The sequence below is a fragment of the Colobus angolensis genome, unplaced genomic scaffold (assembly GCF_000951035.1).
Source record: "Colobus angolensis palliatus isolate OR3802 unplaced genomic scaffold, Cang.pa_1.0 Scaffold20, whole genome shotgun sequence".
Taxonomy (NCBI): domain Eukaryota; kingdom Metazoa; phylum Chordata; class Mammalia; order Primates; family Cercopithecidae; genus Colobus; species Colobus angolensis.
In genome coordinates, this window is record NW_012115155.1 from 3,677,955 (window position 1) to 3,695,998 (window position 18,044).

Sequence of the window (18,044 nt, forward strand, 5' to 3'; positions counted from 1 at the left end):
GCCACTGCACTCCAGCCTGGGCAACAGAGCAAGACTCCGTCCCAAAAAAAATCTGAAAAGATTGGCTCACACCTTTAATCCCAGCACTTTGGGAGGCCGAGGCAGGCAGATCACAAGGTCAGGAGATCAACACAATCCTGGATAATACAGTGAAACCCCGTCTCTACTAAAAATACAAAAAATTAGCCGGGCGTGGTGGTGGGCACCTGTAGTCTCAGCTACTTGGGAGGCTGAGGCAGGAGAATGGCGAGAACCTGGGAGGCGGAGCTTGCAGTGAGCGGAGATCGCACCAGTGCATTCTGGGCGACAGAGTGAGACTCCCTCTCCAAAAAAAAAAAAAAGTGAAAAGATCAGCCACAGAATGAAAAAAAAACAATTTTACAAATAGTATCTGCAAATCATATATAGTTCAACAACCAAAAGACAAACAATTCGATTTTTAAGTGGGCAAAGGACTTGAATAGATGTTTTCCAAGGAAGATCTACAAATGGCCAGGAAGCACAGGAAATACGTTCAAATATATTAGTCATTAGGGAAATGCAAATCAAAACCACAATGAGATACCACTTCATATTTACTAGAGTGACTATAATAAAAAAAAAAAAATTAAAACAACAACAACAACAACAACAAAACAAGCATTGCCAGAAAGTGGAGAATTGGGTAATGGCTAGAGAGAATATAAAATGGTGCAGCCACTGTGGAAAACAGTTGAGTGATTCCTCAGTAAGTTAAACATAGAATGACCATATAATACAGCAATTCGACTCCTGGATATACACTCAAAAGAACTGAAAACAGGTGTTTAAAAGCTTGTATACAAATGTTCAAAGCAGCACTATTCACAATAGACAAAGGTAGAAACAATCCAAATGTCCATCAATAGATGCACAGTTGCAGCTATCTGTGAATATACTAAAAATTACTGAATTATACACTTGAAATGAATGCTGTTACGGTATGTAAATTATATTTCAACCAAGCAATTTTAAAAGAGCATTACTATCTATACTACTCAAAGCAATCTATAGATCCAACATAATCCCTATCAAATGCCAATGACATTCTTTACAGAAATAAAAAAAGTAATCCCAAAATTTACATGGAACCACAAAGGACTCAGAATAGCCAAGGCCATCCTTCCTAGGCAAAAGAACAAAACTGGAAGAATCACATTATCTGACTTCAAATTATACTACTACCATTGCTGTTTTTGTGGCAGCATGGTACTGGAATAAAAACAGACACACAGACCAATAGAACAGAATAGAGATCCCAGAAATAAAATCCACACATCTACAGTGAACTCATTTTTGCAACAGTGCCAAGAACATACACTGGGGAAAGGACAGTCTCTTCAATAAATGGTGCTGGAAAAACTGAATATCCATATGCAGAAGAATAAAACTAGACCCCCATTTCTCACCACAAAAATCAAATAGAAATGAATTAAAGACTTAAACCTAAGACCTCAAACTATAAAACTACTAAAAGAAAACATGGGGGAAACTCTCTAGGGCACTGGTCTGGGCAAAGATTTTGTCAGTAACACCCCACAAGTATGGGCAACCGAAGCAAACAATCAACAAAGCGTAAGACAACCCACAGAATGCAAGAAAATATCCACAAACCACCCACCTGACAAGGGATTAATAACCAGAATATATGAGGAGCTCCAACAACTCAATAGAAGAAAACCAAATAATCCAATTTAAAAATAAGCAAAAGATCTGAATAGACATTTTTCGAAAGGAGACACACAAATGGCAAACAGGCATATTAAAAAAGTGCTCAACATCACTGATCATCAGAGAAATGCAAATCAAAACTACAATGAGGTATCATCTCATCCCAGTTAAAATGGCTTTAATCCAAAGACAGGCAATAACAAATTTTGGCAAGGATGTGGAGAAAAGGGAACTCTTGTACACTGTTGGTAGAAATGTTAAATTAGTACAGCCACTACAGAAAACAGTATAGAGGTTCCTCAAAAAACTAAAACTAAAACTACAGTATGATCCAGCAATCCCACTGCTAGGTATACACCCAAAAGAAAGGAATCAGTATACTGATGAGATATCTGCACTGCCGTGTTTATTGCAGCACTGTCCACAATAGCCAAGATTTTAAAGCAACCTAAGTGTCCATCAACAGGAGAAGGAATAAAGAAAATGCGATGCCTACACACAACGCAGTACTATTCAGCCATAAAAAGAATGAGATCCTGTCATTTGCAACAACATGGATGGAATTGGAGGAAATTATGTTAAGAGAAGCTAGGCATAGAAAGACAAATTTCACATGTTCTCACTCATTTGTAGGAGCTAAACATTAACACAACTGAACTCATGGAGATAGGGAGAAGAATAACGGTTACCAGCAGAGGCTGGGAAGAATAGTGGTGGTGGGGAAGGGAGTGGGGATGGTTAAAGGGTACAAAACCATAGTCAGACAGAGTAAGATCTAGTATTTGGTAGCACAACAGGGTGACTACAGTCAACATTTATTGTACATTTTAAAATAACTAAAAGAGTGTAACACAAGAAATGATAATTGCTTGGGTTGATGGATACCCTACTTACCTTGATGTGACTGTTATACAAAATACCTCATGTAACCCACAAATATATACACCTGCTATACGTCCATAAAAATTTAAAATCTTGGGTTTACAGGCACGTTGGCTCAAGCCTGTAATCCCAGCACTTTGGGAGGCCGGGGCGGACGGATCACCTGAGGTCAGGAGATCGAGACCATCCTGGCTAACACGGTGAAACCCTGTCTCTACTAAAAATACAAAAACTTAGCCGGGCATGGTGGTGGGTGCCTGTAGTCCCAGCTACTCGGGAGGCTGAGGCAGAAGAATCCCTTGAACCTGGGAGGCGGAGGTAGCAATGAGCTGAGACTGCACCATTGCACTCCAGCCTGGGCGACAGAGCAAGACTCCATCTCAAAAAAATAAAATAAAATAAAAAATAAAAATCTTTAAAGAGTATTGTCACTTTAAAGAATACAATAGCCGGGTGCAGTGGCTCACGCCTGTAATCCCAGCACTTTGGGAGGCCGAGGAAGGTGGATCACCTGAGGTCAAGATTTCAAGACCAGCTGACCAACATGGTGAAACCCTCTCTACTAAAAATACAAAAATAAAAAATTTGCTGGACATGGTGGTGAGCGCCTATGATCCCAGCTACTCGGGAGGCTATGGCAGGAGACACGCCTGAACCCGGGAGGCGGAGGTTGCCGTGAGCCAAGATTGCACCACCGCACTCCAGCCTGGGCAACAAGAGCAAAACTCCGTCTCAAAAAATAATAATAACAATTTTAAAAGTAAATAAATGTTAAATTTTAAACATGTACTCCAAAATAATCTGAAAGTCTACAAGTATGACAGTTATTCTCAAATATTATTTTCATTTAAAAAATGAATATACCCCTAAAATCAAGCAACTGGAGGAGAATCTATTATTCTGAGCACCAACCATGTCCCAGGCACTGTGCTAAGAATTTTACACACAATCTCACTGATTCTCCACAAAATCTCTGGAAGGTCTTCACTCCATTTTACAGATGAGCAAATGTGCTTCACAAGAGTTAAGTCACCTGCCCAAAGTCCCACAGCTAAAGCATTGCAGAGCAGGGCACAGATGCCTTTCCTAAGGAGGAAGGATAGTCACACATTTCCAAAACAATCCCTTTTGGCTTGCTCCCTGACACTGTCTACACTTCTCCACACGGAGGCATGGGGGCACCCACAGTCGAAAATTAACAACTAAAACTACTGTTTGGCATACACAGTCACCATTTATCAAACAGATACTTGTTGCCAAGTCCTTATGCTGAGTATAGGCTGCTAAATTTTCACAAATGGGCGTTAGAAGGACATAGATCATTTAACAGACACCCTTTTGAGTCAGCCTAGGAAGCCCCTCTGTGGACATGCAGCGCTAACCAACCAAGGCAGCTATCGAGTGATCAGAACCTCTGCCCAAGAGGTCGTTTAGGAGCCTGGAAATGAGCCCCACGTTGTCATTCATTCTCTCCTGTGTTTTGCTCAGTTCTCTCTCAGCTCCAGCTCATATGCAACACTCCAGAACCCAGTGGGTATATAAGAATCCACGGGAAAAAGCAGAGAGAAAAAGAATCTAGTCATCTCAGATACTAAGTGTTCGTACACGCACTCAAGATTTACTAACAGACAAAGAAGAAAAGCTGGTTCCTGTGAAACAAACCAATCGCAGAGAACACTGGGACTAAGAGGACAGCCTGCGAGGTATCCGAGTCTTAGAATGAGCAAACACAGACACACAGTCCCCTGTATGCAGAAGGGTTACAGTCCAGTGCCGAGATAGGTATTAGTCAAATAATCGCCAAATGGAAACCTGCGAAAATGATGCCTACCAAGCAGTGGGGTAGGGGGTGACTGCCCACATTTAACAGACGGATCTGACACCATTTGGGAGGACAACAGATGAATGGAATTAAGAAAAATGTGTATATATACACAATGGTATATAATTCAGCCATAAAAAGAATGAAATCCTGTTATTTGTAGCAACATGGATGGAACTAGAGGCCATTATATTACATAAAATAAGCCAAGCACAGAAAGACAAATATCACATGTTCTCACTCATATGTGGGAGCGAAAAGGGTGTATCTCATGAAGGTAGAGATTAGACTGGTGGTTACCAAAGGCCAGGAAGGGGAGGGGGAAGAGTGAAGAGAAAAAATATATATAAATGTATTTATTACCACTGAACTGTACACTTAAAAATGGTAAAGATAGTTAATTATATATGTAGATTTTACCTCAATAAAAAAGCAATATTTGAGTTAAACTCCATACGAATCAGCGGTAATATTTATGAAAAGCGAGGGAGAGGGAGGTATCAAAAATGACACCCAATCTTTAACATACCAGGATGAATAATGGAGCAATCACGCTTATAAGGAGTACAGAAAACATTCAGGGTGGAGCAATATTTACTGTTTTGTGTTTTGTCTTTCAGCCAGAAGTAGAATATAAGTTTGGTTTTAGATATATATGTTTCAGATACAAGAGGAAATGCCAGACAGGCAGCTGTTTCACATACAGTTCCAATCCTGTACCAAGATCTGTATAGGAGACAAACATTTATGAAAAAATGTGATACAGCTAATAAATAAAATTACAGCTATGGATATCTGTAACCAGGGAAAAAGCACTGCCTGAGAAAGGAAAAGGCCTAGAATCAAGCTTTAAGAATATAATGACTAATTAGTAGATATTAGATAAAGGAAGCCAAGAAGGTGTAGCCCAAAAAGCAGGAAGAAACCAGGAGGAGGTCAGACCCTGCTTTTCTTTCTTCTTTTTTTTTTAGATGGAGTCTTGCTCTGTCGCCCAGGCTGGAGTGCAGTGGCACAATCTCTGCTCACTGCCACCTCTGCCTCCTGGGTTCAAGCGATTCTCCTGCCCCAGCCTCCCGAGTAGCTGGGACTACAGGCGCCCACCACCACGCCTGGCTAATTTTTTGTATTTTTAGTAGAGACGGAGTTTTATCATGTTAGCCAGGATGGTCTCAATCTCCTGACCTCATGATCCCCCGCCCTTGGCCTCCCAAAGTGCTGGGATTACAGGTGCACACTGCCACGCCCAGCTAATTTTTTGTATTTTAGCAGAGACGGGGTTTCACCATGTTGCCCAGGCTGGTCTGGAACTCCTGAGCTCAGGCAATCTGTCCGCCCCGGCCTCCCAAAGTGCTAGGTTTACAGGCATGAACCACCATACCTGGCCTCTTTTCTGTGGTAAAAATAGGTAATAGTTTCTTCTTTTTTTTTTTTTTTTTTCTGAGACAGAGTCTCACGACCAGGCTGCAGTGCAGTGGCACGATCTCAGCTCACTGAAACCTCTGCTTCCCAAGTTCAAGCAGTCCTCCCACCTCAGGGCTGCCCCACGCCCTGCCATCCTCCCACCTCAGGGCCCCTCCTGCCACCCCCATAGCTGGGACTACAGTAGCTGGGACTACAGGGGTGCACCACCACACCTGGCTAATTTTTGTATTTTTGTAGAGATGGAGTTTCACCATATTAGCCAGGCTGGTCTCAAACTCCTGACCTCAGATAATCTGCCCGTCTCGGCCTCACAAAGTACTGAGATCACAGGTGTGAGCCACCGCACCTGGCCAAAAATAGGCAATCGTTTCTTAGGTATAACAAAAGAAAAAAGAAACAGATAAATTGGACTTCATCGAAATTTAACACTTTATATTTCACGTGACACTATCAAGAAAGTGAAAAGAAAACCCACAGAATGGGAAAAAATATTTGCAAATAAATCACATCTGGTAAGAGTCTGGTATGTAGCACATCTAAAGACCTCTTATAACTCAACAATAAATAGGCAATTAACCCCTTTAGAAAATGGGCAAAAGATTTATTTGAATAGACACTTCTCCAACCAAGGTATATAAAGGGTTAATAAGCCCATGAAAAAGATGTTCAGTACCATTACTCGTCAAGGTAAAGCAAACCAACACCACAACGAGATACCACTTTACACCCACTATGGTGACAATAATGAAAAAGACAGACAGTAACAACTACTGGCGAGGACGTGGAGAAACCGGAAACTCCTACAGGTGGCTGGTAAGAACACAAAACAGTGCCACAAAACTGGACAACTGTGTGTTTACTGTGTCTGAGCAGTTACTCAAAAAGTTAAACGTACAACCCAGCCATTCTACTGCAAAGTATACAGCCAAAAGAAATGAAAATACATATCCACATGAAATCTTTTACATCAATGTTCAAAGAATCATTCTTCACAACAGCCAAAAAGTGGAACAACCCCAAATGTCCATCAACAGACGGATCAAGAAAATGTAATCTAATCACACACTGGAATCTTGCTCAGCCATAAAAAGGAACGAACTTCTGATAATGCTACATTATGGATGAACTTTGAAAACATCATGCTAAGTGAAAGGCACCAGACACAAAAGCCAAATATTACATGATTCCAATTATAGAAAATGTCCTGAATAGGCAACATAAAGACAGAAAATAGGATGCCAGAAACTGGGGAGAGAGGGGAATAAGGAGTAAGTGCTAACGGGAATGGGATGTGAGGGTGAAGCATTTTAGATTTAAATAGTGGTAACTGTTGCACACTTTGTGAATATTTAAAAAAAAAAAAACAAACACTAAAGCATACACTTTAAAAAGTGAAACACCAATAGGTAAATTATATATAATCTCAATTTTTAATTTTTAAATGAACGGCAACTAGAAGGAGAAAGTATCTCAATTTTTAAAATATACTGACAACTTCACAAAAAACCTAACACCTATTTCTGACAAAAACTCAGATAAGGGCATTTAACTTTCTTTCTTTAACTTTCAGGTGCCCACCTGGGTCTCTCTCAAGCACACCTTCCTTCCTTTCCTGTTCTGAGCCTTTTTAAATAAACTTCTATTCCTGCTCTGGGAAAAAAAAAAAAGATAAACAGAAGTAAATAGAAAACTACCTCATTTTGATAAAGAACATCTACAAAAATCCTATAGCTAATACCATACTTAGCACCTAAGATAGGAACCAGACAAGGATGTCCTGTCTCACCACTCTTATTTTACATAGCACTGGAAGTTCTAGCCAGTGCAGTAAGGCAAGAAAAAGAAATTAAAAGCATACGTATCCGAAAGAGATAAAACTGTTGCTATTTGCAGATCACAAGACTGTATATGTAGAAAACTCCACAGAGGCTACAAAAACTCCTACAACTAATAAGTTCAAAAAGGTTGCAATATAAGCCATATAAGGTAAGAAATGGAGAAAGCAGAGGATGGATGGATCTAGAGAGAAAGCTGAACAGTCAAAGGTTTGAAGTTCAAAAGAGATCAAAGAATTACACTGGGAGTTGTGTTTAAAAAACAAAAAAACATGAAGGAGGAGGAGGTGGGGGGAGAGAGAGAGGGAGAGGGAGACAGAGAAAAAGAGAAAGAGAGAGAGAGAGAAAGAAAAGAGAAGAGAAGAGGAAAAAGGAAAGGAGGGAGGGAAGGAAGGGAAAAGAAAAGAGAAAAAGAAGGAGGAGGAGAAAAGAAGGGAGAGAGAGAGAGAGAGAGAGAGAGAGAGAATTAGATAAAAGAGGGAGACAGGTTTTATTCCATCACTACTGCAGTTTCTCTACGCCATCTAAATGTTCAATGAAGGAAATCAGGTGGTTTGTTTTTTGACAGCAACTGAACATTTTACTGGTCTCTCAGAGTTACTGTAAAGAGATGAAAATCACTTAGGTTAGAAATTCTAAAATTTTACACATATGGCTATATATTAGTTTCCTTAAAGATTTTGGCTCTAACAATTAAAACAGTAATACTACATATATAAAGCAAAAAGCTGAAATTATCAACCTCCAAGAAATTCTGTTAAGGCTTCCTTACCATTTGCTATTTTTAACACAGATGTTTAAAAGAACTGTTTCCATTCTCAACCCTACACCTGTGTGTGTGCACGTGCGCGCGCACACACACACACACACACACACAAAGGGAATTTGGGGGCAGTATTTATACCTAACCACGTAGAAAATGCTGCTTGTGATACATCCAATGCCACACAGTTTTGGCATTCCTGAGGGTGAAATCGTATCTGTCACATCACTGGATCCCATGGAGTGTATGTACACTCTCTTAGGCAAGATCCCCAGTGTGGATGCAGTCTTTCTCCCCAACGCCAGCACTATAATGAGATTCTGTTTCACAGCTGTAATACTGGCTTATGAAGCACAAACTCACTTTCCTGCCATTGCTTTTACTTACTTGCCCAGCATGTTCTGTCCCAGTGCCAACAATTTTTAAACTGAGAAACCACACAAATACACCCACACAAAAGTAAAAGCATGTGTCCATCAATTAACTGCCTGTGAAGACCTGCCTGTGGACACCAAGCAACTCCACTCACCACGAGTGCACCACTCAGATGCCATTGGCTCTACCAATGATATGTTTTTTAAAGTACATATCAAAGTACGTACACTAAAGTACAAGGTAGAGAAAATTACACCATAGTTATATACAAATTATACAGTTATAGGAAAATGAACTAATATAGCAAAAATGATTTTTGATGGTAATAGCTGAATTATGATATTTGTTTTCTATTATTTTTTACAATCTATGAAAAAGAAATATGGAGGATTAATGGAAGCATTTTTAGATCACTTTAAGCATTTTATATAGGAAACATGCTGTTCAAAGAAAAATTCCTTTGGAATAATAATAGGTACACAGCACAGCGCGAGTCAAAAGACTTGCATTCTGTTACCCGCTCTGCCCTTACGTACCAACTTACTTTGAGGAAAAGCACTCAGACTTTTCTTTACAATCTCAAGATATTCAAAATGTGAAGGCTTGTACTAGGAAGACAGGAGCAGTGATGAGGAGAATTACTGGGATTCAGGGTGCAGTTTTAAAAGTAAATCCGGCCGGGCGCGGTGGCTCAAGCCTGTAATCCCAGCACTTTGGGAGGCCGAGACGGGTGGATCACGAGGTCAGGAGATCGAGACCATCCTGGCTAACACAGTGAAACCCCGTCTCTACTAAAAAATACTAAAAAAAACTAGCCGGGCGAGGTGGCAGGCGCCTGTAGTCCCAGCTACTCTGGAGGCTGAGGCAGGAGAATGGCGTAAACCCGGGAGGCGGAGCTTGCAGTGAGCTGAGATCCGGCCACTGCACTCCAGCCTGGGCGACAGAGCGAGACTCCGTCTCAAAAAAAAAAAGTAAATCCAACATGATTAATGAATTCAGTATTGGTTGTAATCTAACATACCTAAAAATTCTAAAATAGCCTAGCTATGATACAATGAGGTATCCAGAGTTAGAAAAGTTCTTCTCAGCAATTAACTTTTTGATATTTTTTCCTTCATACAGGACTAATTCATTCCTGTCTTTTCCTCTCCTTCTGGACTCACAAGAATTACCCGCTAGTTCTCAAATATCATCACAAAGTATAGGGAAAGGAATACAGGAACTGGAAACAACAGGTTACGATTCACATCAAAATCACTACTTTATTTATTCAACAATACTTACTGCACACCTATCACAAGCCAGGGACTCTTCAAGGCACTGAACTTACGCTCATTGAGAAAAAAATAAAGAACAATAAAGGGAATAAAGTAAAGGTCCTGCTCTCAGGAGTAAACACATACTTTTCTAGTGATACACGCTAAGAAGAACACTCCAACAGGGTGAGGGCACAGAGCGTGCTATTCCAGTGGCCTTCAGTAATGCAGTGAGACTGTATGAAGTGAGATCTTCATGGCATGAGGGAGGAGGGAGGAGGCCACAATGATACCCACAGGGCAAATACTTCAGGCAGAAAGAATTATAAGCATAGAGGTCCTGAAGCAGGAGATGCTCAAAATGTTCAAAATTAGCAAGGAGGTCAACGTGGCTAGAGCAAAGAGAACTTTCACAAAGAACAATTCAAATGACATCAGAATGGTGATGGGTGCCGGATCACTCAAGGCCCAGTGAGCCATGGTGAGTTGCTGAATTGCAGCCTGGGTGTGATGGGAAGCCTTTGGAGGATTAGGAAGAGGATTCACATCACCTGACTTGTATTCTGAAAGGATTACTCTGGTTGCTATATGAACAACAGACTTTAGGCATGGGGAAAGAGTAGAAGAAAAGATACTGTTTAGGAGGGAAACACAAGAGCCCAGGTAAAATACCATGACAGCTTGCGCTGGGAAGACAGTAGCAGTGATGATGAGAGTTCCTGGGATTCAGGATGCAATTTTAAAAGTAAAGCCAACAGGATTACTTAAATTCAGTACAGGTTATGAAAGTCAGTGATGATTCACTCCACTGTTTCTGGCCTGGAAAACTGGGTGAATGGAGGTTAAGTTTTAAGAGTTAGAAACTCTTACTAAATTACCTAATTCAGCTGTTCACATATAACATAAATGATACGAATGTAAAACTGAAAAAGCAAAAGCAGAGAATGCTTTTTCTACTCACCATTTGCAGATTGTATCATGTTTCCAGATTTCTGGACTTCATCAAATTTTGTAAAAATTACATTCAACCTGTATGAAAGCAAAAATGTAAACAAACTATTAACCATCACTGCTCATAGCCAATTACATTAAAATGCTAATGTGAAGTTGATCCCCACCGCCCCCCAAAAATCAATGATACAGACCCACCTAATAACGAAACACAGTGACTAAATCAATAACATTAACAATAGCCAACAATAACTGAGCACTTACTATGGGTAAAGAATGGGCCTAGAAGTCTAACTGAAAGAGCTCATTTAATCTCCTTAAGGTGACATACGTGTGGGGTGGAGATTCTAGCCCTGAGAGTAGTCATCCAGAGCCCCTGCTCTCAGACATTACTGACTACACAAAATGTATATATTATGAGAAGTGTGTGTTTCTCCTATTTCTCTCTTAGCGCAAACTATCAATTACTTAGCATGGAGCTTTTCAAAATGCACTAATAGTACATTACAAAGGCTTGTGCTTCCTGCTGTGATTCATGCTTAATCCAAAAATGCTATAAATAATTTCTCCAGAAACAAATGCTGTGACTGGATAATCTTCAGCTTAAAAAAAATCTGTATTACATTTATTTTCTATTAATGGATCATTTCACCTTGGCATTTAAATTAAAGCAAAATTCCTTAACCAGTCTAAATACTCCATCCTAGTGACACCAAAAATGAAAGAAAAAGGTGGGAGAATGCAATCATACTTAGTAGAAAAAGTTAAGAAAAAAGAGGCTTTCTGGAGCCCGGCATGGTGGCTCATGCCCGTAATCCCAGCACTTTGGGAGGTTGAAGCAGGTGGATCGCCTGAGGTCAGGAGTTCGAGACCAGCCTGGCCAACATAGTAAAACCCCATCTCTACTAAAAATACAAAAAATCAGCTACATGTGGTGGTGGGTGCCTGTAATCCCAGCTACCAGGGAGGCTGAGGCAGGAGAATCGCTTGAACCCAGGAGGAGGAGCTTGCAGTGAGCCGAGACCGCGCCACTGCACTCCAGCCTGGGCAACAAGAGCGAAACCCGTCTCAAAAAAAAAAAAAAAAAGAAAGAAAGAAAAAGAAAAAAGAGGTTTTCTCAAGCAAAGCACAGGTATATTGGAGTAAGTGTTGAGATTCCAAAGTAATGTATCTATGCCTTCAATTTTAGGGACATTTTAGTGCTTTTTAACACACCATCCTATCCTGCCAGCTCTCATCATTTCAAATATGTTTGTCTTTTCTTCTCAAGCGAATGGAAGCTCCTCAGGGGTAGAGATGTGAGCTATGCTCTCTTGGTATTTGTACCAAGCACTACGTATGCCATGCAGATGCTCGCTCAGGAGTTACATCACTATGTTAGACAGCTGAAACCTAACTCCTCACTCTGGAAAACTGTGGGTATTCACACAAGCTCTAGTGTTAGTTCATTCACTCAAAACTAGAGTGCCCATTATGAGCCCAACACCAAGCTAGTGAGTTCTTACCCTCTGGAGCTTATGCTCTAAGTAAGAGAGAGGCCAAAATTACACATCAGCAAATGAAGGGGATGAACCAGCCTGATGCACTGCCTCTCCCCATTCCACAGGTGACACCAACAATCTTTTCAAGCCATCTTTCCACCAAGCCCAGATGTTCCCTCAGAATCCTTCTCAAAACTATTCCAGGCAGACACTACCCATTAGTTAAAACTGGCACTGAATAAAACTCCTATTGCCATCTCAGGACCAGAAATGAGTAAAACTGTAACTCACTTTCAAATCCAGCAGTTACTGAAGAGCTGGACAGAGGCCTTACATGAGTGTGTTTCTTCTGATGTTTCCACTATCGTTCCTTTTTAAACGTAACAAAGATCTTCAACGGCTGGACAAACTCATAAATAATATCACGACACAGGTCGCCAGGGCATGCCCTCACTAAGGCACTACTTGATTGTGTCACAACCACACCCTCTGATGTGAGCATGCCTGCAAATTTGTAAGTTGGAGCCAAGGTATACTTCTGGTCTGGTTGTTCCTGAAATTACTGGAAGAGGGCAAGTATTTCTTCCATTCCTGGGACAGTATTCACCATTCTAAATGGTAATTGTGTACGGAGTCTGTGGATTCTTTCTCAGTGGTAAGGCATTCTCACTGTGGTCACATTACCCACGACCTGGCAGGCCTGAACAACTAGGTATGAGAACACTATAAACATAACTATTATTGGTATGTGCACCTTAATTCAGAATTCCCTCTGCTTTCACACTCCTGTCTCACTAGCTCCCTCATTCTCTGCTCATTAATGCTGCTACAACAGCTCCTATCAAGGTTACCACCTAAAGAGACAGTCTAACACCAACAAAGCATTCCTTAGGAATGAAAGGACTGGTTTTGTTTGCTAGCTCTGAGCACAAAAATATAAAATGTCTCTCTTGGGAACTACTGATTCACATAAATCTAAAAGGATGAGTTTTATATATTCAAAGACATTGAATACACAACTAATGATTACCCTCTGAAGCCACCAAATTGTTTTATTTTAAATCTCTGGATTTCCATTTAAAATAAATTTCTTTACTGGTTTGACAAATAACTACCATCTTCCCTTACTTTTTCTGAATTTAAATTTCCATATTAAACTCTTCAATCCAATTGGAATTTCTTTTACTATAAGATTTAGTTCAAATTAGTTCCTTCCTAGAAAATTTTATATATAGATTTTAAATAATTTCCTGGAAGCAAATACTTAAACACAGCAATCTCAGTCAATAAGCTGCATCCATATACTTAGAGCTTCTAGCATGAAAAAGAGAAATCGACATAAACACATACTTAGAAATGCAAACTTGGAGGACAGAAGAGATTTTGAAGAGAAAGAAAAAATTTTTTTTAAAATGTCATTAGTGCTTCCAAAGAGATAAGAGAAAATATTGTGATCATAAAACAGGAGAGGAGCCCTTTAAAATGGCAGAGTATGGACCCTCAAAAATCTGCTTCAAAGAAGTAAAGAAAACATTAGCAAAAACTGTCCAAATCAACTTACCATCATGGTAAGAATGAAAACAAGCAGCCTGGCAGCCACTAGAAAGAGCTGAAGCTCCCAAGTCTGGAGCTCCCTAAAAGTCTCCATTCCCAAAGAACTACATTCCACCTACCTGGCACATCCCTGCAAGCCCAATTGTAGGGCTTGTCTTTATTTGACCTGACTTAGAGCTTGTTCAATGTTAGAGGCCTTTTCCCTGAAGCAATAATCAAAACTAACCAGTGACAACTGTTCAATATGGTGGATACCCCAGACAGAAGTAACAACTGGAGCAAAGAAACTGACCAAAAATGGGGGGGTCGGGGGGGGAGAGAAAAAAAAGGAGGGCGGGGGCTAGAAATTGAGATGTCCACAGCAAACTCTGAATATACTGACATACTCCTGGGAATCTGGGAGGTGTATGTGCAAGGCTATGCAAATGCACAGGCCCAGGAAAGACCCCTGAAGGATCTAATGTCCCCCACTGGCTGACTTTGACACTCTGAACAAGCGGGAAGTAAAAAGGAAGACAGAGGTGTAAAACACCTTTCACAGCACTGAAAGCATGCCCCCAAAACACAGACCCAGTCACCAGAGTCTGGGAGACTTACTGGTTCAACACGCTGAAGGAAATCTCTGTGCAATCATTAGCTAATCGCTAAGCTAACCAACCAGAGAATTCAGTGGCCACATAAAATAAAGAACAAAGACTTAAGGAATTCATTTAGGAAAGTCACTAGACCAAAATAAGCAACAACAACAATAAACAGTAACAACAAAAAATCTGGGGAGGGGAAAGAATATGATTTCCTGAGTTGCCACAATATATTATTTAAAGTGTCCAGAGTCAACAAGAAATTGTGAGACAAAGAAACAAGAAAATATGGCCCATACAAAGGAAATAAAATTCAGTCAACAAAAACTATTTGTAAGGAAACCTATACATTGGCTTAACTCAATGAAGACTTCAAGTCAATTAATATAAATATGTTGAAAGATCTAAAGAAAACTATTTCTGAATAATTAAAGTGTAAGAACAATGTCTCACCAAATAGAGAATAACAACAAAGAGAAAGAATATATGTAAAAGAACCATATAGAAAATCTGGAGACGAAATGTACAATAAACTGAAATTAAAAATTCACTAGGAGGAGTTCAACAACAGATCTGAGCTGGGACAAGAAGTAATCAACAAATTTGAAGATGAGTCAACTGTTATTATATCCTATCTAAGTAACAGAAACAAAAAAAAAAATGAACAGAGCCCAAGAGATCATCTTACAAAACCAATGTACCAACACAGTCACATAATAGAGGTCCCAGGAAAAGAGAAAAAAGACAAGGACATATGGTACTTTCCAAAGACTTTTTGGGTCCAATTCTTTGCCCTAGTTGTTATTGTTGCCTCAGGCATCTACCACGTTGAAAAATTATCAAAAAAGATATGAAGAACAATGGCTAAAAACTTCACAAATTTGATATAAAACAATCTATATATTTAACAAGCAACTCCAAACAGGATAAACTTAAAGAGATCCAAATCTAGACACAATAACCAAACTGTCACAAGAGAAGACAAAGAGAAAATCTTTAAAGCAACAACGGAAAACCCACTCATTGTGCACAAGGGAGCCTCAAAAAGGTCAATACCTGATTTCTCACGAGAAACCATGAAAGCCAGAGTGGAGCAGCGTGAGAATAGATAATATATTCAAAGTTCTGAAATTAAAAAGACAATCAACCAATAATTCTATATGTAACAAAACTATCCACCAAAAACACAGGAGAACTTAAGATATTACCAGATAAGCAAAAAGCAACAGTCCTTCGGGTTGAAATGAAAGGACACTGTACAACAGCTCAAATCCACATGAAGAAATAAAGAAAATAAGTAAAAATACAGTTATACCTATGTAGTCATAGGTAAATATAAAATATAGTATAAAGGTACTTTTTGTTCTTAACTCTTTTTTTGTTCTACATAACTTAAAAAGAAACTGCATAAAGCAATAAGTATAGAACTATATGCATTGGTGGGCTTATAATGTATAAAGATATAATTTGCATGACAACAGCAAAAAAGAAGAAAACAGCTAAGTAGGAGAAAAGCTTTTTAATACTGAAATTAAATAGTATCAATTTTAACTAGGCTGTTTAAGATGTTAATTGTAAGCCCTAGAACAACTGCAAATAAGCCCCCTCCAAAAAAGTAAAATAAACAGTAAGAGAGTGATAGTATTACACTAGAAAATATCTATTTAACACAAAATAAGGCAGTAACAGAGGAACAAAGAAACAAATCATGACATATAGAACATAAATAGCACACCTGCAGACATAAATTCTACCTTACCAGTACTACATTAAATATAAATGGATTAAACACTCCAATGAAAAGTTTTTAAAAGTCAGACTGCATAAATAAATAAGACTCAGAATAGCAACAGCTCCAGCCTCCAGCTCCCAGAGTGACGGTGATTTCTGCATTTTCAACTGAGGTATGGGTTTATCTCACTAGGGTGTGTCTGACAGTCGATGCTGGTCCGCCCTTCCAGCGAGAGCTGAAGCAGGGCAAGCAGGGCGAGGCATCGCCTTACCTGGGAAGCACAAGGGGGAAGGGAATTCCTTTTCCTAGCCAAGGGAAATTGAGACACACAACACCTGGAAAATCAGGGCACTCCCACCCTAATACTGCGCTTTACCAAGGGTCTTAGCAAATGGCACACCAGGAGATTATATTCCACACCTGGCCCCGAGGGTCCCACGCCCATGGAGCCTCCCTCGTTGCTAGCACAGCAGTCTGAGATCTAACTGCAAGGCAGCAGCCAGGCTGGGGGAGGGGGGGCCCGCCATTGCTGAGACTTAAGTAGGTAAACAAAGCCTCCAGGAAGCTCGAACCGGGTGGAGCTCACTGCAGCTCCAGGAGGCCTGCCTGTCTCTGTAGACTCCACCTCTGGGGACAGGGCATAGCAAAAAAAAAAAAATGCAGCAGAAACCTCTGCAGATGTTAATGACCCTGTCTGACAGCTTTGAACAGAGCAGTGGATCTCCCAGCACGGAGGTTGGGATCTGAGAACGGGACAGTCTGCCTGCTCAAGTGGGTCCCTGACCCCTGAGTGGCCTAACATGGCGGGGTACACCCGTGAGATGAAGCTTCCAGAGCAAGAATCAGACAGCAGCACTCGCTGTTCAGCAGTATTCTATCTTCTGCAGCCTTCGCAGCTGATACCTAGGCAAACAGGGTCTGGAGTGGACCTCAAGCAATCTCCAACAGACCTACAGGTGAGGGTCCTGACTGTTAGAAGGAAAACTAACAAACACAAAGGAACCCACACCAAAACCCCATCAGTACGTCACCCGAATCAAAGACCAAAGGCAGATAAAACGACAAAGATGGGGAAAAAGCAGGGCAGAAAAGCTGGAAATTCAAAAAATCAGAGCACAACTCCCCCTCCAAAGGAATGCAGCTCATAACCAGCAATGAAACAAAGCTGTACGGAGAATGACTTTGATGAGTTGAGAGAAGACTTCAGTCGATCAAACTTCTCACAGCTACACACCCAGCGCAAAGAAACTAAAAATCTTGAAAAAAGAATGAAAGAATGGATAACTAGAATAATCAATGCAGAGAAGGCCATAAACGAACTGACAGAGATAAAAACCATGACACAAGAAATACATGACAAATGCACAAGCTTCAGTAACCGACTCGACAACTGGAAGAAAGAGTATCAATGATTGAAGATCAAATGAATGAAATGAAGTGAGAAGTCTAGAGAAAAAAAAAGGAAAAAGAAATGAACAAAGCCTCCAAGAAATATGGGATTATGTGAAAAGACCAAATCTACGTCTGATTGGGGTGCCTGAAAGTGACAAGGAAAATGGAACCAAGTTGGAAAATACTCTGCAGGATATCATCCAGGAGAACTTCCCCAACCTAGTAAGGCAGGCCAACATTCAAATTCAGGAAATACAAAGAACGCCACAAAGATACTCCTCGAGAAGAGCAACTCCAAGACACATAATT

General features: G+C 40.2%; 1 protein-coding gene across 7 annotated transcripts in view; it reads right to left on the reverse strand.

The window, feature by feature from the left end:
* Positions 1-18,044, reverse strand: part of CLASP1 (cytoplasmic linker associated protein 1) — a 313,075-nt gene that overhangs the window by 151,070 nt on the left and 143,961 nt on the right. For 6 of the 7 annotated variants that reach the window (XM_011941649.1, XM_011941646.1, XM_011941643.1 and 3 more), the window contains one exon: positions 11,006-11,073. In XM_011941649.1, coding sequence (XP_011797039.1) covers positions 11,006-11,024 — 19 coding nt within the window. In that variant the 5' untranslated portion in view covers positions 11,025-11,073. Of the gene's footprint in view, positions 1-11,005; positions 11,074-12,767; positions 12,932-18,044 lie in introns of those variants that run through there. The other variant, XM_011941647.1, reaches the window with a different exon arrangement.